Genomic DNA, 22,038 nt, shown 5'->3' on the forward strand with positions numbered 1-22,038 from the left:
CCAGTGTTGGGTGTAACTAGTTACTAAGTAATTAGTTACTGTAATTTAATTACTTTCCCCTTGAAAAAGTAAAGTAAGGGATTACTCTTATTTTTTCTGTAATTTAATTACAGTTACTTCTGATGTAATTGAACTAAATACAATACTGGAATATACATTAAAATTCAAAGTCTAACTTTTAAATGCATTCATTCATTTATCTTTCTCAGATTTGTAATACTTTGGTTATTTAATAATACTACTTTATGTAGTTTTATTTTATTTATTTGAATGAATTAAAAGAGCCGTTTCATGTCCATCCTTGAATCACTTGAATCATCCTTGAATCACCTTGAATCAAGGTTGATATAAGATATAGAAAGTAATTAGTAAAAAGTAACTAAATACTTTTTGGAGAGAGTAATTTGTACAGTAATCTAATTACTCTACTGAATATGTAATTAGTAACTAGTAATTAATTACTTTTTCAGAGTAACTTACCCAACTCTGGTTACACCACCTTGACATTTCATGAATTTGACTTGACTCACATGATTCCCCAAATTAATTATAATATTCAGAACAATGGTGTTCCATTTACTTTATTTACTATTAAATAGTAGACTAATGTAAGATTATGCCAAGCTAGTTCATATGGTGTTTTGGTGAGAATTTCACCTTTTTTAAACAAGATACATTTTTTGTATCAAGTTTTTACGGTTACACCACATAGACATTTCTGCAATCATTCCCCAATTATTCTCTCAAAATGAATTAAACAGTCTTGGTCCTCAGAAAAGAGAATATATGCAAGTAATTTGCAAATTTATTTTGAAATTTTAACCCTTTTAAATGTAATTAAATCACAGGGACAAAAAAAATTGCGTCATGTCATTGACCCATATCTAAAATGTATATATTATTTACATATTATTTTAGTATGTACATATTTTAGTTTGTAATTTTAAATAGTTTAAGTTTGCTAATAATTATTTATGAATATAAATAATTTTGTATAAATAGCATGTCGTGTTTTAATAATGTTATATTTGAAGAGTTCATTTGCCAATTTTTTTAAAAATCGTGTTTTTTTATTATGCTAATATTTGTATTTTTTATTGTGTTATTTGTTTTTTGTTGTTGTTGTTATTTTTACGTAATCAAAACAACCCGGCAGTTTGATTTAAATTACTTGGAATGCACAAAAAAAACATGATTTTTAACAGAGTTGTCTGGTTTTGCAAATGAAGTCTTCATTTATATTTCCAATGTACTGTATAATGTATTTTATTTTTGAGAGTTGTGTCATAAGAAATTTCTGTGGTAACTGACAACACAATACAGATGCTGTCCATTAACATTAGTTCAAGATAACCCAGAATATTCCTTTCAGTAATTGTGTATTTTTTAGTGTCAGTTTTTCCAGACAGCCTTTCAGTGAGGCTACCCACTTTTAATATAAAAATAACAATTAAATAATTCATTTGTAATCTGTTCCAAGAAGCTGTCTAAGCTCTTAAAGGAATAGGTCACTCAAAAAGGAAACCTTATGGTCACCACGAATAGATTTTTTTCCATGTGTAATGCTTCTTTGGAAATCTCTACATACTGTATCTAAACACAGGGCGAGTAGTATGTAATGTCAGATGTGGGTGAAATGTTCCTTTAAGTGTCTTTGAAGGTTTTCCTTCAGATACAGATGCATGAAGCTGAACTTGTACTGTAACGGTAAGTGACTGTCAAAACGTGTAAAACAATGTTTCTTTTGAATGAAATCTCACTGTCGTATGTTTATAAGGTAAATAAACATATGAAGTATGTAGTGTGAGTGAGAAACGCTGATGGAAAGCTCTTCCTGAATGTTCTGCCGCACCGTCACTGCATTCAGGTTCTTTCTGTGTGATGTTGCTAGGTTTGAACTACATCTTCATGGGCCAGGTGAACGAGGACGGGCGTGGGATGATCGCACCCCATCATTTCGTTACGGCTTTCAAAGCCAAGAACCAGAGGGCCTTTAACATACTGAAGAACAAACACTGCTGATCTCGCACAGACTGTGAATCTCATCCCGCATGACTGAACTTTCATCACGGACCCCGACAATGACGGTCAAGAACTGCTGAAGCACAAAACACAGGGTCTGGCTCTCTTTTTCTTACATATCATCCTACTGTTGTGATGAGAATCAAAATGACAGCAAGAATATAAGTTCCTGGTGAGATACACGAGAATGTAAAGATGTTTTTTTTGTGATCATAGCAAACTTAAAGGAACCGTATGTGCGGGTTCTTAAAAACTTTCATCTTGTAGTATCATTTTGTCTTCTTCATGCTGGATTTGTGTTACATTTTGTCTATAAAATATCATCAGAGGAACTGATTCAGTGGTGAATGTTAAGTTATAAATTATTTGAGAGAAAAATAAAGTCCGTTTTATCATTTAGATTTTCTTCATGGTTTTGTGTGGTGTGTTTCAAAGATGTCATTGGATCTGAATAGGAGATCTTGTTTTTAAAAAAAATGCTAAATGTTGAAAGTATTTGGGTAGTTCACTTGGTCATGTTAGAACATCTGTTTCTCAAACTGCCTGAGGCAAAGAGTGCTCGACTATGAAAGGCACACACATTTAACTCATTGGTAAGAGTTTAAAGTCCCAGTGAAATAAAAAACTACAATGCCTATTTCTTCATGACATATTGCAGCGTTTATTGTAAATAGTTTAACAATGTGGGTCATTCTCTTTTTAAAAAGTCGTGTCCTCATAAACTTCGGTTAAACTCTGAAGATGCTCTTCCGTCCTGTAATGACTATCCATCTTAAATGACGTATGTTAGACGGCTTGGGTGGAGCATCCGCCAACTCCTCCCCTTCAACTGTCAGTCTGCTGCCAGTTCCATTTCAAAATGCGACGGCTGTTTTTATACATCCAATCAAATCGCAGATAAAGATGAAAGCCACGCCCACTATTTTCTCATTTAAAATTCCATTTCACTGGGAAATGCTTCAAAATACGGAAGTAAAAACTGATCGCAATTCTGGTTCACAGGGACTTTAAAGAGCCATTTTATGTAACTGTGTATCGGTTCAGTTAATCCACATATAAAACATTTCTTCATAATAAATGTTGTTTATTGTTCTACTTATAGAACACTTTTAGAAAACATGTAGGATGCAAGAATATTACATGACTTTTATGGTTCTGGAGGCATTGGCGAATAATATACAGAGTGTAATACAATCCAGTAGAGTCCCAGGGCTTTTGTCATCTTACATCTTCCAAAGAAACAGAAGAAGACATTTGCCGAGCATGCTGAGCATTTACTAAACTGTCATGGCTTAGCTTCTGGGGTAGAACATGCCGTATTTAGAGGTGCGGAAGCCCAGAAGGTCTCTCATTTCGTTACGAAACTTGGACAGGTCTTGACGCAGATCGTTGAGGTTCTCCACCGTGGCCTGATCGGTGCTCTGCATCTTCTGCCGTGTGGACGTCAGGTAGCGGTGCACCAGACAGCACATGATCTTCTGATAGTTCTCATCTCTCTTCTGTTTGAGGTTCTTCCATTCCTGTAAACATCAGCGAGAGGGTGATTTTTACACTGTAAAGCATACACGGCTTATAAATCTGTCTGTGTGTCCGTACCTTGAGGCTGTTCTGTCTCTTGACTCTGCCTGTGGAGGTGTGGGAGCAGATCCATTTGCTTAAGCTGATCACCAGATAACACACAGTCTTCGGCGAGGGGAGAATGTTGAACGGTGGAGGCAGGGTGCACTTGTCATCGAAGTAACTGAGCCATAGCTTAGCACGGGCAAACTTCCATTCCTTGTCTTCGTGGTTCTGCAAGCGGATAAAAACATCAAGATACCATAAGGAATGCTCTAGATTAAGTCAAATGTAATTGGTGCCTTATATAAAGCTGCTGTACAAGAAAAACAACAACAAAAGAAAACGTTAAACAAACATTGAATAAATAGATAAAGCCTTGAAATGTAATATGAATTAAATCCACGTAAAGATACACACAAATAGAGTGTAGAGTTTAATGCCTGGGTGATGTCTAGATAGTAAGCAAGAGAGCATTTGCTGCCCTCACTAGGTTTGACGCACTCATGACAGTCAAATCTCAAACCTGTATGGAAGAAAGTCACCTGTATGACTTTTTTCTTCTTCTGAACACACAAGAAGATATTTTGAAGAATGTTAGTAACCAAACAACATGGACCCCCATTGACTCCCATTGTATACACACAAAATCACTGGGACATTTCTCAAAATATCTTCTTTTGTGTTCTGCAGAAGAAAGGGTCATATACAGGTTTTGAATAATAGGAGGGTAAATAAATGATAGACCTAAACGTTTTGGGTGAACTGTCCCATTTACAAAGTTCATAACATCTTTAAATTTGTAGAATCATTTTTTATACAACCGTTCTTTCTGGTTCTCGAATCTGATTGGCTGAGAGCCATGAGATATTCCACCAGTATTGGTATATTGCATTAATATCACTACAAAAATATTCACTTCTCCCTGAAATTTTTAAATGACTCAAAAAAAACTTTATTTAGTGTTCTAAATAACTCTCGGGCAAAATTCTGGCAAATACTGATCCTGTTACTGTTTCTTTTTTCGCTGTTACAGTATATATGATAGGCCTATCTTATACATTGAGTATAAATGTTTTGTCATTATAAAATCACACTTAAACACTTGACAAAGGCCACTCACAGCGATTTGTCTGAAGCTCTTGTGCAACATGGCCACCAGGAGTTTGGTAAGAACGATGACTACAACAATGTTGTATGTGCCGACAATAAGAGCGCCAACGAATGAACGCAGCTCCTCTGTGTTGCTGATCCTCGTGACGAACAAAGCCACATGTGCCAGAGAGAAAATGTACCAAAACAGGGCATAACATGTTCCCATAAACCTGCAAAAAGTAGAAATAATTGAGGTTAAAGATGTCTATTTAAACCTTAAACGACATTTGTAGTGTTTCCTGTAGTTTAAGTCAGTCATAATGCAGTACCTCAGAGATGACGTATTTTTGTAGGCTAACCCGGAAGTAAGCGCCGCGCTGGTTCCCTCGACCGAAAGCCTACCCAGATAGCACAGGTACATCTGTAAGATGTCTGCTAAAGATCTGGAGATCTGGAAAACATCTGCTGTGTAAAAACGTCTGCTGAACATCTTAGAAAGAGCTGTTGTACATCCATTCTAAATCCTACACATCTTACAGACGTCTATATGACATCTGACAGCAGACGTCTCAGAGATGTAGGATGAGCAAACAGCATCTGCCAGATGTCTTGCAGATGAAAATGCAGATGTACGTGTGCTATCAGGGTATGCGTTTTTCCCATAGACTTTGGAAGATCGCAAGAAATAAGCTCTGTGATTAACAAATGATGTTTACACGTTTTGTCTATCAAGATAATCTTTACAAATGATCACAACATTTGTTACTTGGCAGAAAAGCTAACACTATGCTAAAAACAGACTACACTTAAGGTCGCTCTATATTAACGTCACCACCAGAGTTGGGTAAGTTACTCTGAAAAAGTAATTAATTACTAGTTACTAATTACATATTCAGTAGAGTAATTAGATTACTGTACAAATTACTCTCTCCAAAAAGTATTTAGTTACTTTTTACTAATTACTTTCTATATCTTATATCAACCTTGATTCAAGGTGATTCAAGGATGATTCAAGTGATTCAAGGATGGACATGAAATGGCTCTTTTAATTCATTCAAATAAATAAAATAAAACTACATAAAGTAGTATTATTAAATAACCAAAGTATTACAAATCTGAGAAAGATAAATGAATGAATGCATTTAAAAGTTAGACTTTGAATTTTAATGTATATTCCAGTATTGTATTTAGTTCAATTACATCAGAAGTAACTGTAATTAAATTACAGAAAAAATAAGAGTAATCCCTTACTTTACTTTTTCAAGGGGAAAAGTAATTAAATTACAGTAACTGATTACTTAGTAACTAGTTACACCCAACACTGGTCACCACCACCAAGCCTCTGTCAACTCTTTCAAACTTTATTAAAAATGGGTTTCATGGTAAGTAATTACTCTGTGAATTAATCCGCATCTGTTTTAAGAGATTTGTGCCCATGTTGCATTATTTGTGAGCTTTATATGCGCGATGACATCTAACGTCCCCGCCAATGGAAGCTGTTGCTTTTAGCAACTTGTTAGCAACCGCCGTTTTTAGGACACAATAAGGGACCATTCAGACAGAACGCATTTTTCCATTCCAATGCGCTACTTTCCCATTGTTTTTCTACGTAGACACGCATTTGACGGATGGAAAAAATACAATGTTAGTCAAAAGTGCCCCTAAATTGTTTGCTTTAAGATGTCTTCTTTTGTGTTCAACAGAGCAAAAATAAATGATCAAGTATCTTTTCCTACTATGGGAACTTTTTATTTCAGACTTTATTTTGGCTGAAACAGAAAACGGACTATCTGGTTAGTGTTAGTGAGATAAGAGATATGAAGTACGTGTGAAACGTGTCGTTGCTCTGCCGCTGACAGAAGATGCCTTCGCAGTCTTTGCTTTCGTCTTTGCTTCTGGCTGGATCCTTCTGGTCCTTTCCATACAGCTGTGTCAGGCCGATGGTGAAAGAGATGAGCACCAGCAGGAACAAGCCAAGAAACTTGCCAAACTCTTGAAGCATCTGACCCATGGAGATCTACAACCACACACAACATCAGACTTCTGGGCTTAAAAAAATAAAATAAAACCATGAGTCGAGTAATACATTTCCAACAGAAAACTAGCATTGACTGCTTCACAAATGTTTGTTTGTTTATTTTTTGAGAATGTCTAGGTTTAAATATATATGTGTGTACACATTTATCTTTTAAGGATGATCAAACATGTTTTGGCTGAGTATCTAAACAAGATATATTTACATGTTCTAAAACAAACTTTTGTTTACATGTGGGATGTCATATTTAACTAACTAGATCAATTAGAAAACAACTGGCCAGTGATAAACACAGCTCAGGTAAATATGAGTTAAAACCATCAGTAGACAGACTCTTTCATGTGTCCTGTAGATGTTCACGGGTCTTTCCAGTTTAGGTGGATGTCAGAAACATGACGTGCTGTACTGTGTGTTTGCTTTGAAACACAGCCAGGATTTTGGGGGAATGGTAAACATAACCACCCATTAGACTGGTTTATTTTTTTAGTCCCTCTTGACTACCTGGCAGTCATTTCTATATCTCATATATTGTAGCATCTTCATTTCAACCTCTATTTCAAATAGATTGACTAGACACTTTTGGCAAACAAGAAAGGGAGTAAATGTCTGAATCGGTGCATCATGACTGGTAGAGGGAATGACAAAGCAACCACAAAAATGTGGGGTGGTCTATTATTTAAGAATCGACCAGTAATACATTCTGTTTGTGTGGGTGTGGGGGGCATATACATCATTCTGAGCACAATTCTTGAGATCAGTATTTTTCCATACAACACAACCAGACGCTGATGTTAACCCGACAGCAGGAAAATAGAAAGCCCTTCACACAGGAACTGTATATTTATATATTTCTCTGGAATTGTGTGATAATGGTTCAACTGCAGGGCGTTGCGAAATCACTGGAAAAACAGCTTCAGCTTAGACACAAAAGTTCCAAGGGCAGTAAACGGATAAGAAAACTTGTAGCCGGATACTGTGATACTGTGGTTATTACCTGTAAGGGCCCCAAGATGGAGCTGGTGGTGTACATGAAGAAGAGACGCAGATAACTCAGAACATTGGCAAACGCAAAGAGACCCTCAGCGACCAGGATGGGATGAAAAGCGTCCCAGTTTTTTCTTTCAGTCTCTTCATTCTTAAACTAAAGAAGTGGACAGAGGAAAGTCATAAAATAAACATGAATTATTTAACATAATTCATCAAATTGACAAAAACATCTAAGACTATAGATATACACTGTAAAAATGTAGTTCAACTTCTTTACATTTGTGTCTTTAGCTCAAATACAGGGGGCGTAAATGCCTACATTTAATGACTTTACAAGTGTTGATAATCAAATGCTCTGAAGTTGATACCTTGCTGTGAGCGACCACTTTTAAGGCGAATGTGGCCAAATAAAGCGAGTTCATGATGAAACTCAGCTGGTTCCGGGACTCCTCAAGGAAATCTTCTAAGCCTTCATACCACAGGCGCTTCACATCCGACCACACCATACCTACAGAGAGAAGAGTTTACCTTAAATGTATAGTGAGACAGAAATGACTGCAGATTTTACATTGTCATGCCTGTCGGAAACTCTCAGGGGCTATTACATTTTGTGTTACTGTAGGCCTGTGGCAAGAAAATATATGAAAGTATACACCGGAAATTATTAAAATATATAAAACATGTAAACATATTATATTGAAGAATACATTAGTGTAATAGCATACGTGATACACTTAGGCCTACCATTCATTTATGTACATTCATATTTAATACATTTTGTTCCTATTAAAAAGTTTCAATTAAAAAACATTAATGAATCAAACAGTCAAATAATGAAGACAAGTCTTTATCACACTCTAAAAACGCTGTTATTATTTTAAAATTGACAAAACCAATTGTTGGGTTAAATTAACCCCCCCAAAGGTTTATATTTGACCCAACACTGGGTTAAAATAACCCAACATTTTCAGAGTGTATATTTAATAATAAAATATTTAATTCATCATTAACCATTGTGTGGTGTTCAAGTCTGTGCGACCTGTCTTCAATGTTTGCTAAATGAATGATGATGCAACAAATAGTTTTTTAAAGTTAAGACATTTACATTTATCTAAGGTAAACTTAATTTTTTTACTCACATCGTAGATTTTTCTTTTTAGTGCATTTTTTACAAATGCCGAATAGCCATTCATAATAATGTTAGCCATTTATGCTAGTTCGTAATTGGGATACAGTTAACATCTATAACGTATTTTTACATACATTTTATGGATGTATTATATATATTTAAAAAAAACGCCTAATCCTTGTGTGTCCACTAGACCTGTAAACATTGTAACGAGAACACTACACAAGGGTTAATAGATAACCGTGATAAGTGAAATGCGTCATCATGCCAGACGGTATTGCTACCATCCCTTATATCAATACAGTGTTTTATGATTTCAACAGCAATTGACTAGAGTTACTGGGTGGGACAAGTATACATAGTGTACAGTCCTAACAGAATTTACGGTCCATTTAATACTGAATAATATTTAAAGTGTTTAAAGGGTTTACCCTTAGGAGTGAGTGCTTTAAGGGATAAAGGGTGCAGGGGACCACACCACTGCTGTTGCGTAATCCTCCTGTGTCCACGAGGAGGCGCTATTTCACACAAAGAATCTAAGCAAAGAGTCACGGAAAGCCCTTTTAGAATGAAAGCCTGCAACCTTCAGCCAAAAACGCGATGCTAATGCTAACACCAGTACGGGAAACTTAAAGGAGACCAGAGGGTGTTTTTTTAATGGATGTCAATGAAAGAAAAGTTTCACTACTCCGAATAAATCGCTTTTGTGAGGAAACAGCTGTTAAGGAATCGACTGCCTGTCCATGTTCCAACATGTTTCACGCCAAACAATACTTTTGTTGGGAACGAGATGTAGATTTTACTATGATAAAAATGTTATTTTTTTAAGAGAAGCCAGAGTAGCGAATGTTGCGACAGGCAGGACTCACTTACGGCATTATCATTGAATTCAAAAGTATTGAATGGTGGATTTCGGGTTTTAGTAGTTATGAGAAAACTTGAATTGTAATAACTAAAACTGCGTGTGTGCATATCATGCTGATGCAGTGTTATGAAAAAAGATGCGAGTAATGCAAAATTTGATATTTTGTTGTTGAATGAAAATAAAATGTTTGAATAAAAACATTTGAAATGTAATGACTTGTCAAGGAGAAGAAATACGTTTTAAGAGTAGACTTAAAAATAGATAAAGTTAAGGCAGTTCTGATGTGGACTGGGAGACTATTCCACAACTTAGGGCCAACAACAGAAAAAGCACGATCACCTTTTCATCACCTCAAATGATGAAAAGTGTTTGAGACTTTGGGTCTGTCTTCTTATCAACGTGTCCCAAACAAAGTTTATGTTTGTGTGTTTTTATGACCTGGTAATGAATGTTTAGGTTTGTGGTTTTTATGACCTGTTGTTGTGTCCCCACTGTCACTGCCTAGTATTTAACCCCACTCCACCTGGCAAAAGGTGGTTCCAGCCGGCTAGCCGGGCTGCCTGTCTCCCAAGACACTGCGAAACCTGTCTGCTGGGGTTGTGTTTATAATTTAGAGAGATAAATTTGTGTGTGACGTTTCTTTTAAGAGTGAGTTGGTTCCAGGTTTAAGACTCTTATCTGCCAAATGATGAAAGTGTTTGAGACTTTGGTCTGCATTCTTATCAATGTGCCATAAACTACCTTTTAATTAAAGGACATGCCCTTCCTGGTCATGTTCTTCCTGGTCATGGAAGAGTCGGTCCAAATGTGAGTTTTTGTTTGACTAAACAAGGCAATGTGCTCTGACAAAGGTTTAGTGTTCAAGGGTTATGTCAAAGATTAATTTAACAAATGTGTGTTTATCATCCTGTCTGATTTTCTTCTGCCTGTGGAAGATGTCGGGGGTGTCTGCCGGGCATGTAGTGCATGTACATTACTGATCCCCATTCTTAACAACGGTCGTCAATTAGCTTTTGATTAAAGCACATGCCCAACATGTTCTCTCTGCCTGTGCGAAGAAGGCAATCCAAATGTGTTAGCACCTCTAAACTGTCAGATTAACACAACTATAGACTTTAGGAGTTAAGTCAAGGACTCGAGCATTTAACAATGTTATGGGGTTCCGTCCTGTCTGACTTGCTTCTGCCGGGGAAGATGCCAGTGTGCCTACCAACCACGGGGTAGAAGAAATTCTAGCAACTAAGGCAGATTAAGGATCTTCTTGGCTGATTCTTTTGATCCTCACGTTAAAAACCAAACATGTCAAAATCTGGTTTAGGGTTAAACTTTTAAACCTGAAATTAGGAAAAACTTTATTTAATAAATGTTTAGTTTGAGATGATATTTCAAGATCTAAAATAAGGATAGTCCCCTAGTTTAGTTCTAACCCTAGGTTAAAATACAATTCTTTTCAAAATTCAAGATTGATAATAAAAAATAAAAATAGAATAGTCTAATAACTTCTTCGCATCCGGTTGAGTAATGATTGTGTCACAATGATGTTTTTTTTAATGTAGCTTCTGTTAAATAAGTTGTAGCTAAGGATGTGTTTATGTTAATAGGAAAATAGTTTTTTTGGGGGGGGGACCGCCTCAACACCCCCACATCCACTTTTCACAGCTTAACTCCTGAGACTGCAATAGACTGCCGTGAGCCTAACTGTTTCTTTCTAGCATCAAACCTCTCCATCGCCATATTTTGTGTTATACATCTGATCTAGAAAGGAAACCCAAGAAGTCCAAACAGTCAGTGTTGCTGTTTTACATTATTTTAAGGGCATTTATTTGTAAGTGTTAAATAAATAGTTAAATGTTTTTAATGGTTTGCTCCAGATCTAAAACTTCTCAACCGGGAATTGTTATTTAATTGTCAGCCTTTTCTTATGTTGCATGCTTTTCACTCAAAACATGTCTTGAAGATACTTTACTTTCTGACACATACCGACTGAACGTATCAAAAACAAAAGCAAGAGAAGTACATTCTGCAAGTTTTTTAAGGACCACCGTATTTTTCTCTGTGTAAAATGCTTTTTATGTTTTTCCAGACAGATCTGACAGATTGTGTGCTGGATTGTGAATTTCACGTAAGTGGTAAAATGTAGTTACATTTAAGATTATTTTTACATGTAAAAATCTAGACTTAAAATTGAAATAAATGTACAAATAAACAAAAAATGTCTTTAGCATGCAGGAAAATGTGCAATTTATGCAAACAATGTGTCTTGTGAAACGCTGTAAATGGTGTTTTAAATGTTTAAAACCATATAGAACCCCCAAGATAGATGTGCTCTGGTTTCAGCTCTTAGAAAGTTCTTAATTTAAAAGATTGGACATTACCTCTAGTTTTAGCCTAGCTTTATCTAAATCTGACAAATGTTTTTGGTGTTTTCATATTCTTTTCTTGATTGCTTTATACTGGCAAACATGCATATCAGTAGCATTTTAATTTACCTTCACCTTATGTCTTTCAGACAAATGGTAAGTCCATGTGCATTGCCCAATCCAAATCTTGCGTGTTACTTAAGGTAAGTATGAGATAGTCATATATACACTACAATGTGTCATGATCCTGCCTCACCTTATCATGCTTTTCTAGTCTTGTGGCAGGGTCATGACAGTCCTACGTGTTTTGTGTGTGAGCGCATGGTCATTGTTTGTTTATGATGGCCATGCGTTCTCCTGTCTCGTCTCTTGACTCGCCCCCTCGTTTCCTAGTTTAGCTTCCCGCCAGTGTTTCATTCCCCACACCTGCCTTGTGTAATTATCTAACCTTGTTAGTTCCCCTATTTAATGCCGTTGTGTTTGCTGTCCTGTGCTGTTTCGTTTTGCTATGTTTGCTCGTTTTTCTAGTTGCCTTGCTGCCTAGTCTTGCCTTGCCTTGCCTGTGCTCTATTGGATTTTTGCACGATTGTTTATTTTCCTCGTGTCTAGTCTTGTATAGTTTTTTTTTGTAGTTATCCTCTGTGTTTGTTTTTGCCCCCTCGTGGGAAGTCTTGTTTTACAATTCATCTTAGTTTCATTTACCCCATTGTGGGTCTGTTTATTAATAAAGTGTTTGTGTTACGTACCACTGCCTGCGCTTGGGTTCTTCTCTCTCTTGGCCACCAACACTGACAAAATGAAACCGCCCATACTGAACACAGCAGGCAGCCATGGATAGCACTCTATCCCCGGAGTGATCCCGCCAAGCCCCTTTGCTTTTTGGCCTCCGCCAGAAAGTTTGCGGCGTGCGGGTCTTCGCCTGGGAGTTCCTGGCCGCGGCTATAGGAACTGACTTTAGTGAGGCAGAGCTCACGTCAGTTTTTAACTGTTGCCTCACCGAGCCCCTCAAGCCCACGGAGACGAAAATGCTGTGGCCCCTGGGATTTGGGGACATGGTCAGGTTCGTCGAGAACTGGGACGAGCCCTGGCCCTTAGTCCCAGCCTGGGCATCCTCCCCGTTGGCTACCGTCCCGGAGGACTGCGTCCTGGCCACCGTCACCCTGGGGGACTCAGCCCGAACCGCCTCAAGCTCTGCTGGTCCTGGCCCTCTTATCAGTCTCCATGGAAGGCGTGGGAGAAGGGAGTCATGGGGGGTTTAAACTGTTAAACAGTTTTTCACCAATTCTCTGTTCAGGATTTTTTGGGCGGGCTAAAATGAGGCATCGATGGAGCGTCCGAGCATGCATGGCCCCTCCCATATCACTAGAGTGCCTAGCATCATGTGTCTGCTCAATCACGAGCTCAGGGTTGTAAACTCTCACGCACACGCTTTCAGGCTCTCTCACGCTCTCACTCTGCCCAACTAAACAAATCTCACGCCAAATAACAAGCAAATGGTAACGCAGACGAATGGACGGAGGATAAATTAATTTCGAGACGAGCACGAGCAGATAATCCACCCGGCTGGTTCGCTATCAGCAATCTCAGCATCTACCTTATCAACTCAAGAGTGAACCACTACAACTAGACAAAGTTGTTTTAGGCTGTGGTCACACTTGACTTCTTTTTTGAAGGTACTAGCATCTGTTTTAAATTATAATCCTATGGAGTAAACCGTGTTTTCAAAAAAGTCCTGAGCGCTTTTTTAAACGCCAGCGCCGGTGTTGTTGTGAATTTTGACTCCCCGCCAGATTACGACTCCCCTCATTGAAACTGTTGGGGGGTTAGCTAATCCTAACCCCTCCCCCACACCCAATCCTAACACCTAGGCCAGGTTTCACAGACAAGATTTAGGGCTAGTCCCAGACTAAAATGAATGTGTGACCTGTCTAAACTGAATGTAACTTGCCCAGATATATCTTAAAATATATCAGTGCCATTGTTTTGTCACAAGATGCTCACCAGTAATGTATTCTTCTAGGGCATTTTTATAAACACCACATAAATATCTTAATTCAACCAAGGCATAGTCCAGGCTTAAACTGAGCCATGTCTGTGAAACCAGGCCATAATGTTAGTGGGGAATGGGGGAGTCATAATTTGGCAGGAGTCATTTTTCAGCACCACACTGGCGTCTTTTTCTGCAGCTCTGAGCGTCTTTTGAGGTTGAAAAAAGTTCAATTTTTCCGAAAAAATTCCCTGTCAAGCACCTTTTTCACAGCTAACCAATGACAGAGACCTTTCATTTCCATAACAACATGCGAGGAACGTCATTGGTCGAGAAGGCTCAAGGTCGAAAAAGTTTAATGGCGGCCATAAACGCCCGTTGGAGCATGGTTTTGTATAAATGTAAGTTTAATTTTCACTTTCAATAACTTTTGATTGCATTTCTAGCGAGAAATTTGTATTGTAGTTTTCAAATATGTGATTGGTTAAAGCAAAGACGCTCTCTGTTTATAATTTAAATAGAATTCTGTTACGCTGCCTATGAAGCCTGTCTCTCTAAACTGCCTCCGTGCACAAATGCTATCTTTGAACATTGCCGGTGTTCTGCCAATTTATGCTACCCATAAATTTGTGCTACCCTCGTGTTGTGATTGGGTTGGGGGAGGGGTTATTTAGGTGTAAGGGTTGGGTTGGGGGAGGGTTTAGTCCTGTTTTGTATGGAGGTTGCAAAATTTGATAGGGATGCATAAATTGGCAGAACACCGGCTGCTATTTGCTATTCGGGCTAATACCGAGCCCTCTCCCCGGACAGCTCGCCAAATACGCATACCTTTTAACCTGCTCGTACTGATGAATATTGCGCAAATTGACTCGCGCGTGTTTGAATTCAAATCCTCCCATAAATCATATACACATAATTCACCTATAGCCTACTGGGCTGGGGACTCAGGTTGAGCGACGCGAGTGGGCGTGACTTCAGCGCCAACAGCGGACACGCCCCCAGCATTTGAGAGCAGAGAGTCCAGAGTGTCATAAATGTACACAGGATGAACGATCAAAGGGTCATAATCGAACACCTGGCAGGGAGTAATAAATTATGGGTCATAAATCACATTTTGACATTCGGTGTATCATATTTTCTTCTAGCGTCTCTTCAACTTTAAGGAAAATGAAAGCAAAAAGGAAAATTAACTAAGTGCCATTAGCAAGAAATTACACTGTGCTATTAACATGACACAGACTGCTAGATGTGTTTCTCACTTCTGCTGCATGAAGCATTATCTGTGTAATTTATCAGTCATACTAATGGACAGTCATTCTAATGGACAAACTAAAGATCTATACGTATTCACGGATATGAAGCACCAGTGCATCCACTGTCATCATTTGAGTTTATACATGCAAATCCTCACTAATGTGGATTTCTCTTGACTGATCGAAATGACTCTAGGTTCTAATGAAAGGTCCTCACTCTGATGGGTATGATTTATCCTTACATGAAATTTCAAATTCGAAAAAAAGTCTTATATTGTTTCATCAAATGTTATTGCTAGATCCGCCTTTAAAACGTCTTTCTTTGGCTGACATCATGAATAAGTTTCAGTGAAAGGAGAGGAGCAGTTGAAAATATCCTAATGGAGATAATCTCAAATACACATTACGAATGTACAACGGGTTATAAATGTTGTTTGGAAAAGGTGGGTCATAAATGTTAATGTAACATAATCTTGGTAGATCTGTTCATTAATACCATATAATCATACTGTTTCCTCACTGTAAGTGACTTCAAGGGTGTGCCTAAACTGTCTAAATGTAACTGTGATCCGATGTTTGTTTAGTGTTTGCTTTTGTCAAAATAAAGGATAAAGAGATTATATATTTCATCCTCATTAATCCCTCTTTTAGAGTGACATTGTAAAACCGTTTTTCATGTGTTTGTTTATTTGTACTGGTTTTACAGGTTCCCGGTATGAAAAGCAAACCAAAAGAACAACAAAATATTAATGCATGGACCAATATTTACTAGTGCTGGGCAACGATTAAAAATTTTAATCGCATGACTTTTCTGTGATTAATCAAAAGTAGTGTATTATGCACTTTTATTTTAAAAGTACTGCTATATGAACAAAAGTGCAATAAGATTTGCACTTTAAACAAATAATGTTCTTTTTTACAACAGTATTTCCGTTACATAGTAGCATTAAAAATGTTAACTTAAAATATTTGTTGTAAATCTCAACTTAAACATTAATGTAATCAAATTAAATATAAAACCAAAGCTATCTGTCACTGCCAGGGCATTAACGTTCGGTCTAGGTTGATATAGAAAACAAGTTATAATGATTATTGATTTTATTGCTAATACATAAACTTTCAACACTCTTTCAACACAAAGTATAAAGTGTAGTGTATTTAAAGCACATCTTTAACAACTAAATTATTGTATGCTACTTTTTTCTTTATCTTAACAATTCATACAAGGAGAACACAATTCCTTTAATATGAGTGTTTTGGGCCCGTCCTTTATTGTTTGATGAACACAATAAACAGAGATCTTTATTATGCTGCTGCCCCTTTAAGAGCGCTTTATACAGATATACGGATCTAATACTGTTAATGTTCATAAAACTGACTACTTTTACATGGACAATGGCTAATATGGGACGTAATTTTGTGCGTATTTGTCCGTTTCAGAGCAAGAAGACGTGAAAGAGAACTCCGTTTAGTAGTTTGCGCTCTGACTCTCTACTAGGCGCATGTTTATACATGTTTTCTGCATTAGCCTCACACTGCATACAATACACGCAATACAATTCGTTATCGTTGCTGTTTTGTACCTTAGCCAGGGATTTTTTTGTATTCTGCAGGCAATACATTGATTTCCTTCCGCTTTATCATCAATTGCATTAAATAAGCCTCTTACACTAGGGCACTGATAGATAAGCGCATGGCTGAAGGAGGAGAGACGAAATTGAGTGGTTTGTTCTATCAACTCCGCCGTCTGGAAGAGATTTATAACGAAATGTCCATGTAAGAGTTCGGTACCTTGCTCCATCACAAGCAAGTACCGATCAACATCCCACCCCTTCTGTGACCCATGCTTTGTCTGTACGTTTAAGAGCCAGTGAGCAACAGATTTTCGAAATAAAATAATACTGCGTTAATGCACGATAAAATAATTGTTGGCGTTAATTAATTAATGCATTAACGCTATAATAACGCGTTAACTTGCCCAGCCCTAATATTTACACAGTAAATCTTTTCTCAGCATATACACATTATTTAACCTTTATATTTGTTGCTATTAACAATGTTTAATTGTTATGTTTAGAATTATTATTACAAACTGTGCCTTTACATTTTTTATTTCTTTAAAAACCCATTGACTCGAGTCCTTGCTTTAGTATAGCAATGGTTTAAAAACACTACTTTACTTCCTATCTTTCTTTTTTGGGATTACTTAGATCTTTTAAAAACACAATAATGTTGATTAAAACAACTTTTTCACGGAGTATGCCTCTTCGCGCTAGCAGGAGAAAATATTCTATACTCACCAAAAATCCAGAGGATAAGAAGGTAGTCAATCAGTTCTAAAGCAGGACCCATGGTATTCTTCTTGTCCTCATTGTAGACCAGTGAGTACAGGTTTAGGAGCAGGAGAAAGGTGAAGTAAGAGGCGCTGTGAATGATGAACTTCACGAAGGGTGTGTGGATGACCTGACCCACGCGGGATCGAGGTCCAAACAGGTAACAGACGGACAGCAGCGGCCACAGTAGAGCCACGCTCAAAACAGACAGGATCTTTAAGCACGTGTGCTTACGGCGGTAGCTTGCCATCTCTCCGAACCACACTGTGTTCAGGAACTGCTGGCAGTTGGACTGGGCCACGAACTGTGCGGGATGGAACAAAAGAACAAACACATGACAAAACATGAGACAAACTGGTGTCCTCATCTATTTTAACTATTTAAAATGAGCACTGGGTATTGATCCTATATCAATTCACCAAAATTCATTTAAATGATTGTTTAGAATAGGACGATAATTGCTACAAATAAAATCAGCAAGTGAGACGTCATCATACATTACACAAAGGTGCATTAGGTGTCAGTGTTGCTCTTTCGTCATGCAGTTTCACATTAAAACTTTGTGGGTTAAGCAAGTTAATCCTGTGTGTTACATGCATGATAAAACCGGTAAACCTCTAACCTCCTTCTGGTTGTATTTGATGGCCAGTTTGAGTCGACTGAGGTTCATGCGTTCCTCCATCAGGCCTCTCTTGTTTATGTGGTCTTCGCTGGATGTGTGGTTCAGTATGACCTCCAGTTCACGAGAGTTTCGGGCCTGAGCCAGCAGGTCCTTGGCAAACATCTTGCACTGCTTGGCAAGTTCTTCATAATCATTTCTGTAACACAAACCGAACGAAACCCAGTTTGAGCACTAAAAGCAAATGTCCTGTACAGTATGTAGGCCTACCTTCTAGACCACTTCACGAGATTTAAACACTGGTCCAGCAGCACCTCCGGTTTCAGGTTTTTTTTCTTCAATTTTACATTTATAATTCATTCTTAAAGATATTTGTTTAACGTACTGTAGGTTGCATTTTGTTCAAACGTTTGTGTAGTGTTAAAGAAGCATTGAACCAGCGTCGTTTACATCTTCTGAAGTGGTCTATATCAGTGGGTCTGATATAGACTTTTTCATTGTAAGTCCTCCCTTGTGCATCGATGAATCCGGCGCAACGCAAGCCCACCATTACAGGGGCTCCGGGGGGATTTAACTGTGACAGTTTTAGTCTGTTTAGTTTTGTATTCTGTGTTCCTATTTTCCCTGGTCACTGATTAGTTCGCACCTGTTTCTGTTCTCCCTAATTATGTTCTCCATTGTATTTAAGCCCTGTGTTTGCCTGTGTTCCTTGTCCGGTTTTAAGTTGATGTTGTGGTTACGGCTGTTGGAGTAGCGCTCTATCTGCAGGAATATAAATGACAAAAGATCTCCGCTATCACTCTCATCACCATCACTTTGTCATTACCGAAACTCCACTTCCACCAGGCTAAGCTCTCTCAGGTCAGCGCTGAGCTCAAATGCTCGGAGTATGGGGTCTTCTTCTGTAAGCATGATCAAGGATGGGCTGGCAAGGCATCGGTAGATATCTAGACGAAACCTGCAGGAGACACGGATGAAAAACATAACTATACATGCTTTGTAGATGATATCTCATGTAATTGCTCAGATGGTACGAAAAATCCTTACTGCAGGATTTTTATAAAGTCAGGGGGCATGATTAATGAATTGTGCCAAATTAGAAACTTACCTTGACAGTTATAGTTTTATATATACAAATCCATAAATCTATGTGCAAACCACTCTCAAAAACGACTTTTAAAATGTCATAAGGCAATAAACCTATCATTCACTAAAGGATTTGTTTATAGAGTAGTTGCCTTGAGTGGCGAAGGCTGTCCTTTTTGTTCTTGGCATTACAGAGGGTGCACTCGCAGCCCACAGCGTGAGGTCGGGGAAGCGAGATGTCTTGCTTTAACAGCATGGTCAGAATCTCATAATTGTTCCTGTGGGCAGCGAGAATGACTGGAGCAACATCCATAGTTGTGGAGTACTCTGGGTTTTGGATGCGCTGCATTAATTTCTAGAAAACATAAACACAGAGGATCCAGTTTAACAACAGGAATTCAGGTTCAAGAATTAATCTCAGTTTTTCCTGCACTGCAGCATTATGGACAGCAAAAAACAATTTATAAGTGCAAAATATAACATATATAAAGCATATATTTTAGCTGAGTGAGTTTGTTTTTCTATGTAAAACAATGGGGGGAAAACAATGAACGCTATCATTGTCCTGTCTTTACTGATTGTGTTTTAAACTGGCTTGTCAGCGTCTGCAGTTACTTCCTGCTGGTAGATCATATCCAACATCTTTTGTTGACCCAGGAAAAACACTACTGTCAACGAAAATTGTCGTCGTAAATTATGTTTGTCACTCAGTATGTAAACACACATAAAGGCCATCTGACAAAAATATTGTATGTACGTAGTTGTGATTGTGTTCATATACTGAAACCCCAGTCAAGAAACAGATTCATACATTATGAGTATAAATGGGGGATAATAAATGGGGTAAATAGTACGTTTACTAACCGCAATAGAAGGCTTAGAGGAACGCCTGGGCCGATGGTTGAGCAGGATATCAACAGCTCCTACAACTTCTGAATCAATAGCCACTAATAATGCGTCTGTGGCCTGCACAAACGCATAAACACACGCATCTCAAAGAAACAGACCGGTTGCATCTAACACTATATGTAACCTCGGAGAACATGGGTGGGTGCCTACCTGGCAGCCATGGTCTAAGAGCAACTGCAGAATGTCTAGATTCTCATTTTCAATTGAAATGGTGACAGCATCTCTACCCAGCACATCTACACAGTTGATGTTGAATTCACCATGTCGCTTCTCCTCGAGAAGTTTCTTCACCATATAGTAGTCACCTGAAAAACAATACATCAGCGCTGCCCTTATGTATACAATTCACCTAAAACAGGCAGGGGGCTGTGATGGAAAAAAACACAGCCCTTAAGCCATGTGGAGAATTTCTTTATATGGTAAGAATGGCTCCGAACGGACGCCTGCCTGCACAATGTAACCGGAGGAAAGTCTAATTCAGTCCTTTATGCAGTTACTATGCACTGGTGTCTGAATCCTTTTAGCAGCATTTGCAAATGTTTACTGGAAATATTGAAACTAAATGTTTTCAAATAAACAAACACATCAGACATTTCTGATTGCAGCAAAGATTTTGAAGGATTTTATAGGACTAGTAAAACCTGTATAATTGCATTATTTTAAAAGAAGAAAAAAGAACATTAAAAACATCAAGGATTCGGTCTTACTGCTAAGTCATTTGTCAATAATAAGTTTGCTCTATAATTCAGTGATATTAAACGACATGACATTTTAAGTGTGTACAAATGCTTTTTAACCCCTACTGTAGAAAAGAAAATGTATATTCTAGGTTCTTCACTATTTTAAATGCTTTTTGTTTTTGCAATGCTTTTATCATTGTTTAACAATTACAAAATATCTAATTCAGTGCTTTACATGCATTGAACTGGTTTTAACATGATCGATATCTTTGTATTTCAGGTGTAAGTTAGTGAAAACAAATATGAAATAATGTGAAAGAATATTCCGCTACACGACACGTGAACTCACCCTTCTCGCAGGCCAGCAGAAAAAGCTTCTCATCTAAAGTAGTCTCCTCCTTCACCTCTCTGACGTCCTTTAACGCCAGATATTTATCCGGAGAGGACGCGTCCGTGCCCTGATATAGAGCAGCCATTATAACAGAGAGAGAATACGGCAAAGCACTGATGTGCATCCCACTGAGCACTGTTACACCTCTATACGCATGAAACCACCGAAATCCAAATACTGAACGTATAATACAAACGCGGATCAATCCTCATATAAAGGATGCTCCGCTCTCTGATAAGGCCTTGGTTATAAACGACAGATATTGACTCTTTTATCATCTGAATAAGATCGAGGGCTCAGCCTATGCGTATATCACGGTACGGTAGCGAAATCATTCATCGGTATATATGACGAGAATCTAACGGTGTCCATAACCAACCCCCCTCCAGACGATAACAAACGTAAGAACAGACCGAAGCATCGCGATGTAATGTGTTGCGCTGGTGCTGATGGTGCTGGGAATGCGCATGCGCGCTCACCACCGATGCGCATCAACTTTGTTACATAAGCTGTGGACGTCCGTATGCTTTCTAGTTTTACTTTAATTTGTAGTACAACCTAGTAACCACACAGTTTAACTAAAGCATTGTAACCTTTTGTCAGATTGATCACTATTTATATACACAGTTGTGTTTTTCAAGTTTACTATGCTTTTAACTGTTAATAGAAAGTATGTACCGGTGTATAGTGATGTCATTTTAAAAGAGTAATGAGAAGCAAATTCACGAAG

The 22,038-nt window shown here is 37.9% G+C and overlaps 1 protein-coding gene across 1 annotated transcript; it reads right to left on the minus strand.

Moving 5' to 3' along the window:
• Window positions 1–2,670: 2,670 nt before the first annotated feature.
• On the minus strand, window positions 2,671–21,760 carry trpc1 (transient receptor potential cation channel, subfamily C, member 1). The gene is made up of 13 exons (XM_057322820.1): window positions 21,267–21,760; window positions 20,388–20,542; window positions 20,193–20,294; window positions 19,481–19,683; window positions 19,069–19,200; window positions 18,246–18,441; window positions 17,591–17,927; window positions 8,065–8,204; window positions 7,704–7,850; window positions 6,501–6,691; window positions 4,703–4,904; window positions 3,619–3,813; window positions 2,671–3,542 (listed from the first exon to the last, which is right to left on the minus strand). The coding sequence occupies exons 1-13, from the start codon at window positions 21,430–21,432 to the stop codon at window positions 3,315–3,317; spliced, it is 2,394 nt and encodes a 797-aa protein (XP_057178803.1). The 5' UTR covers window positions 21,433–21,760; the 3' UTR covers window positions 2,671–3,314.
• Between the last annotated feature and the right edge of the window lie 278 nt (window positions 21,761–22,038).

This window comes from Triplophysa rosa, linkage group LG23 (assembly GCF_024868665.1).
Source record: "Triplophysa rosa linkage group LG23, Trosa_1v2, whole genome shotgun sequence".
NCBI lineage: Eukaryota > Metazoa > Chordata > Actinopteri > Cypriniformes > Nemacheilidae > Triplophysa > Triplophysa rosa.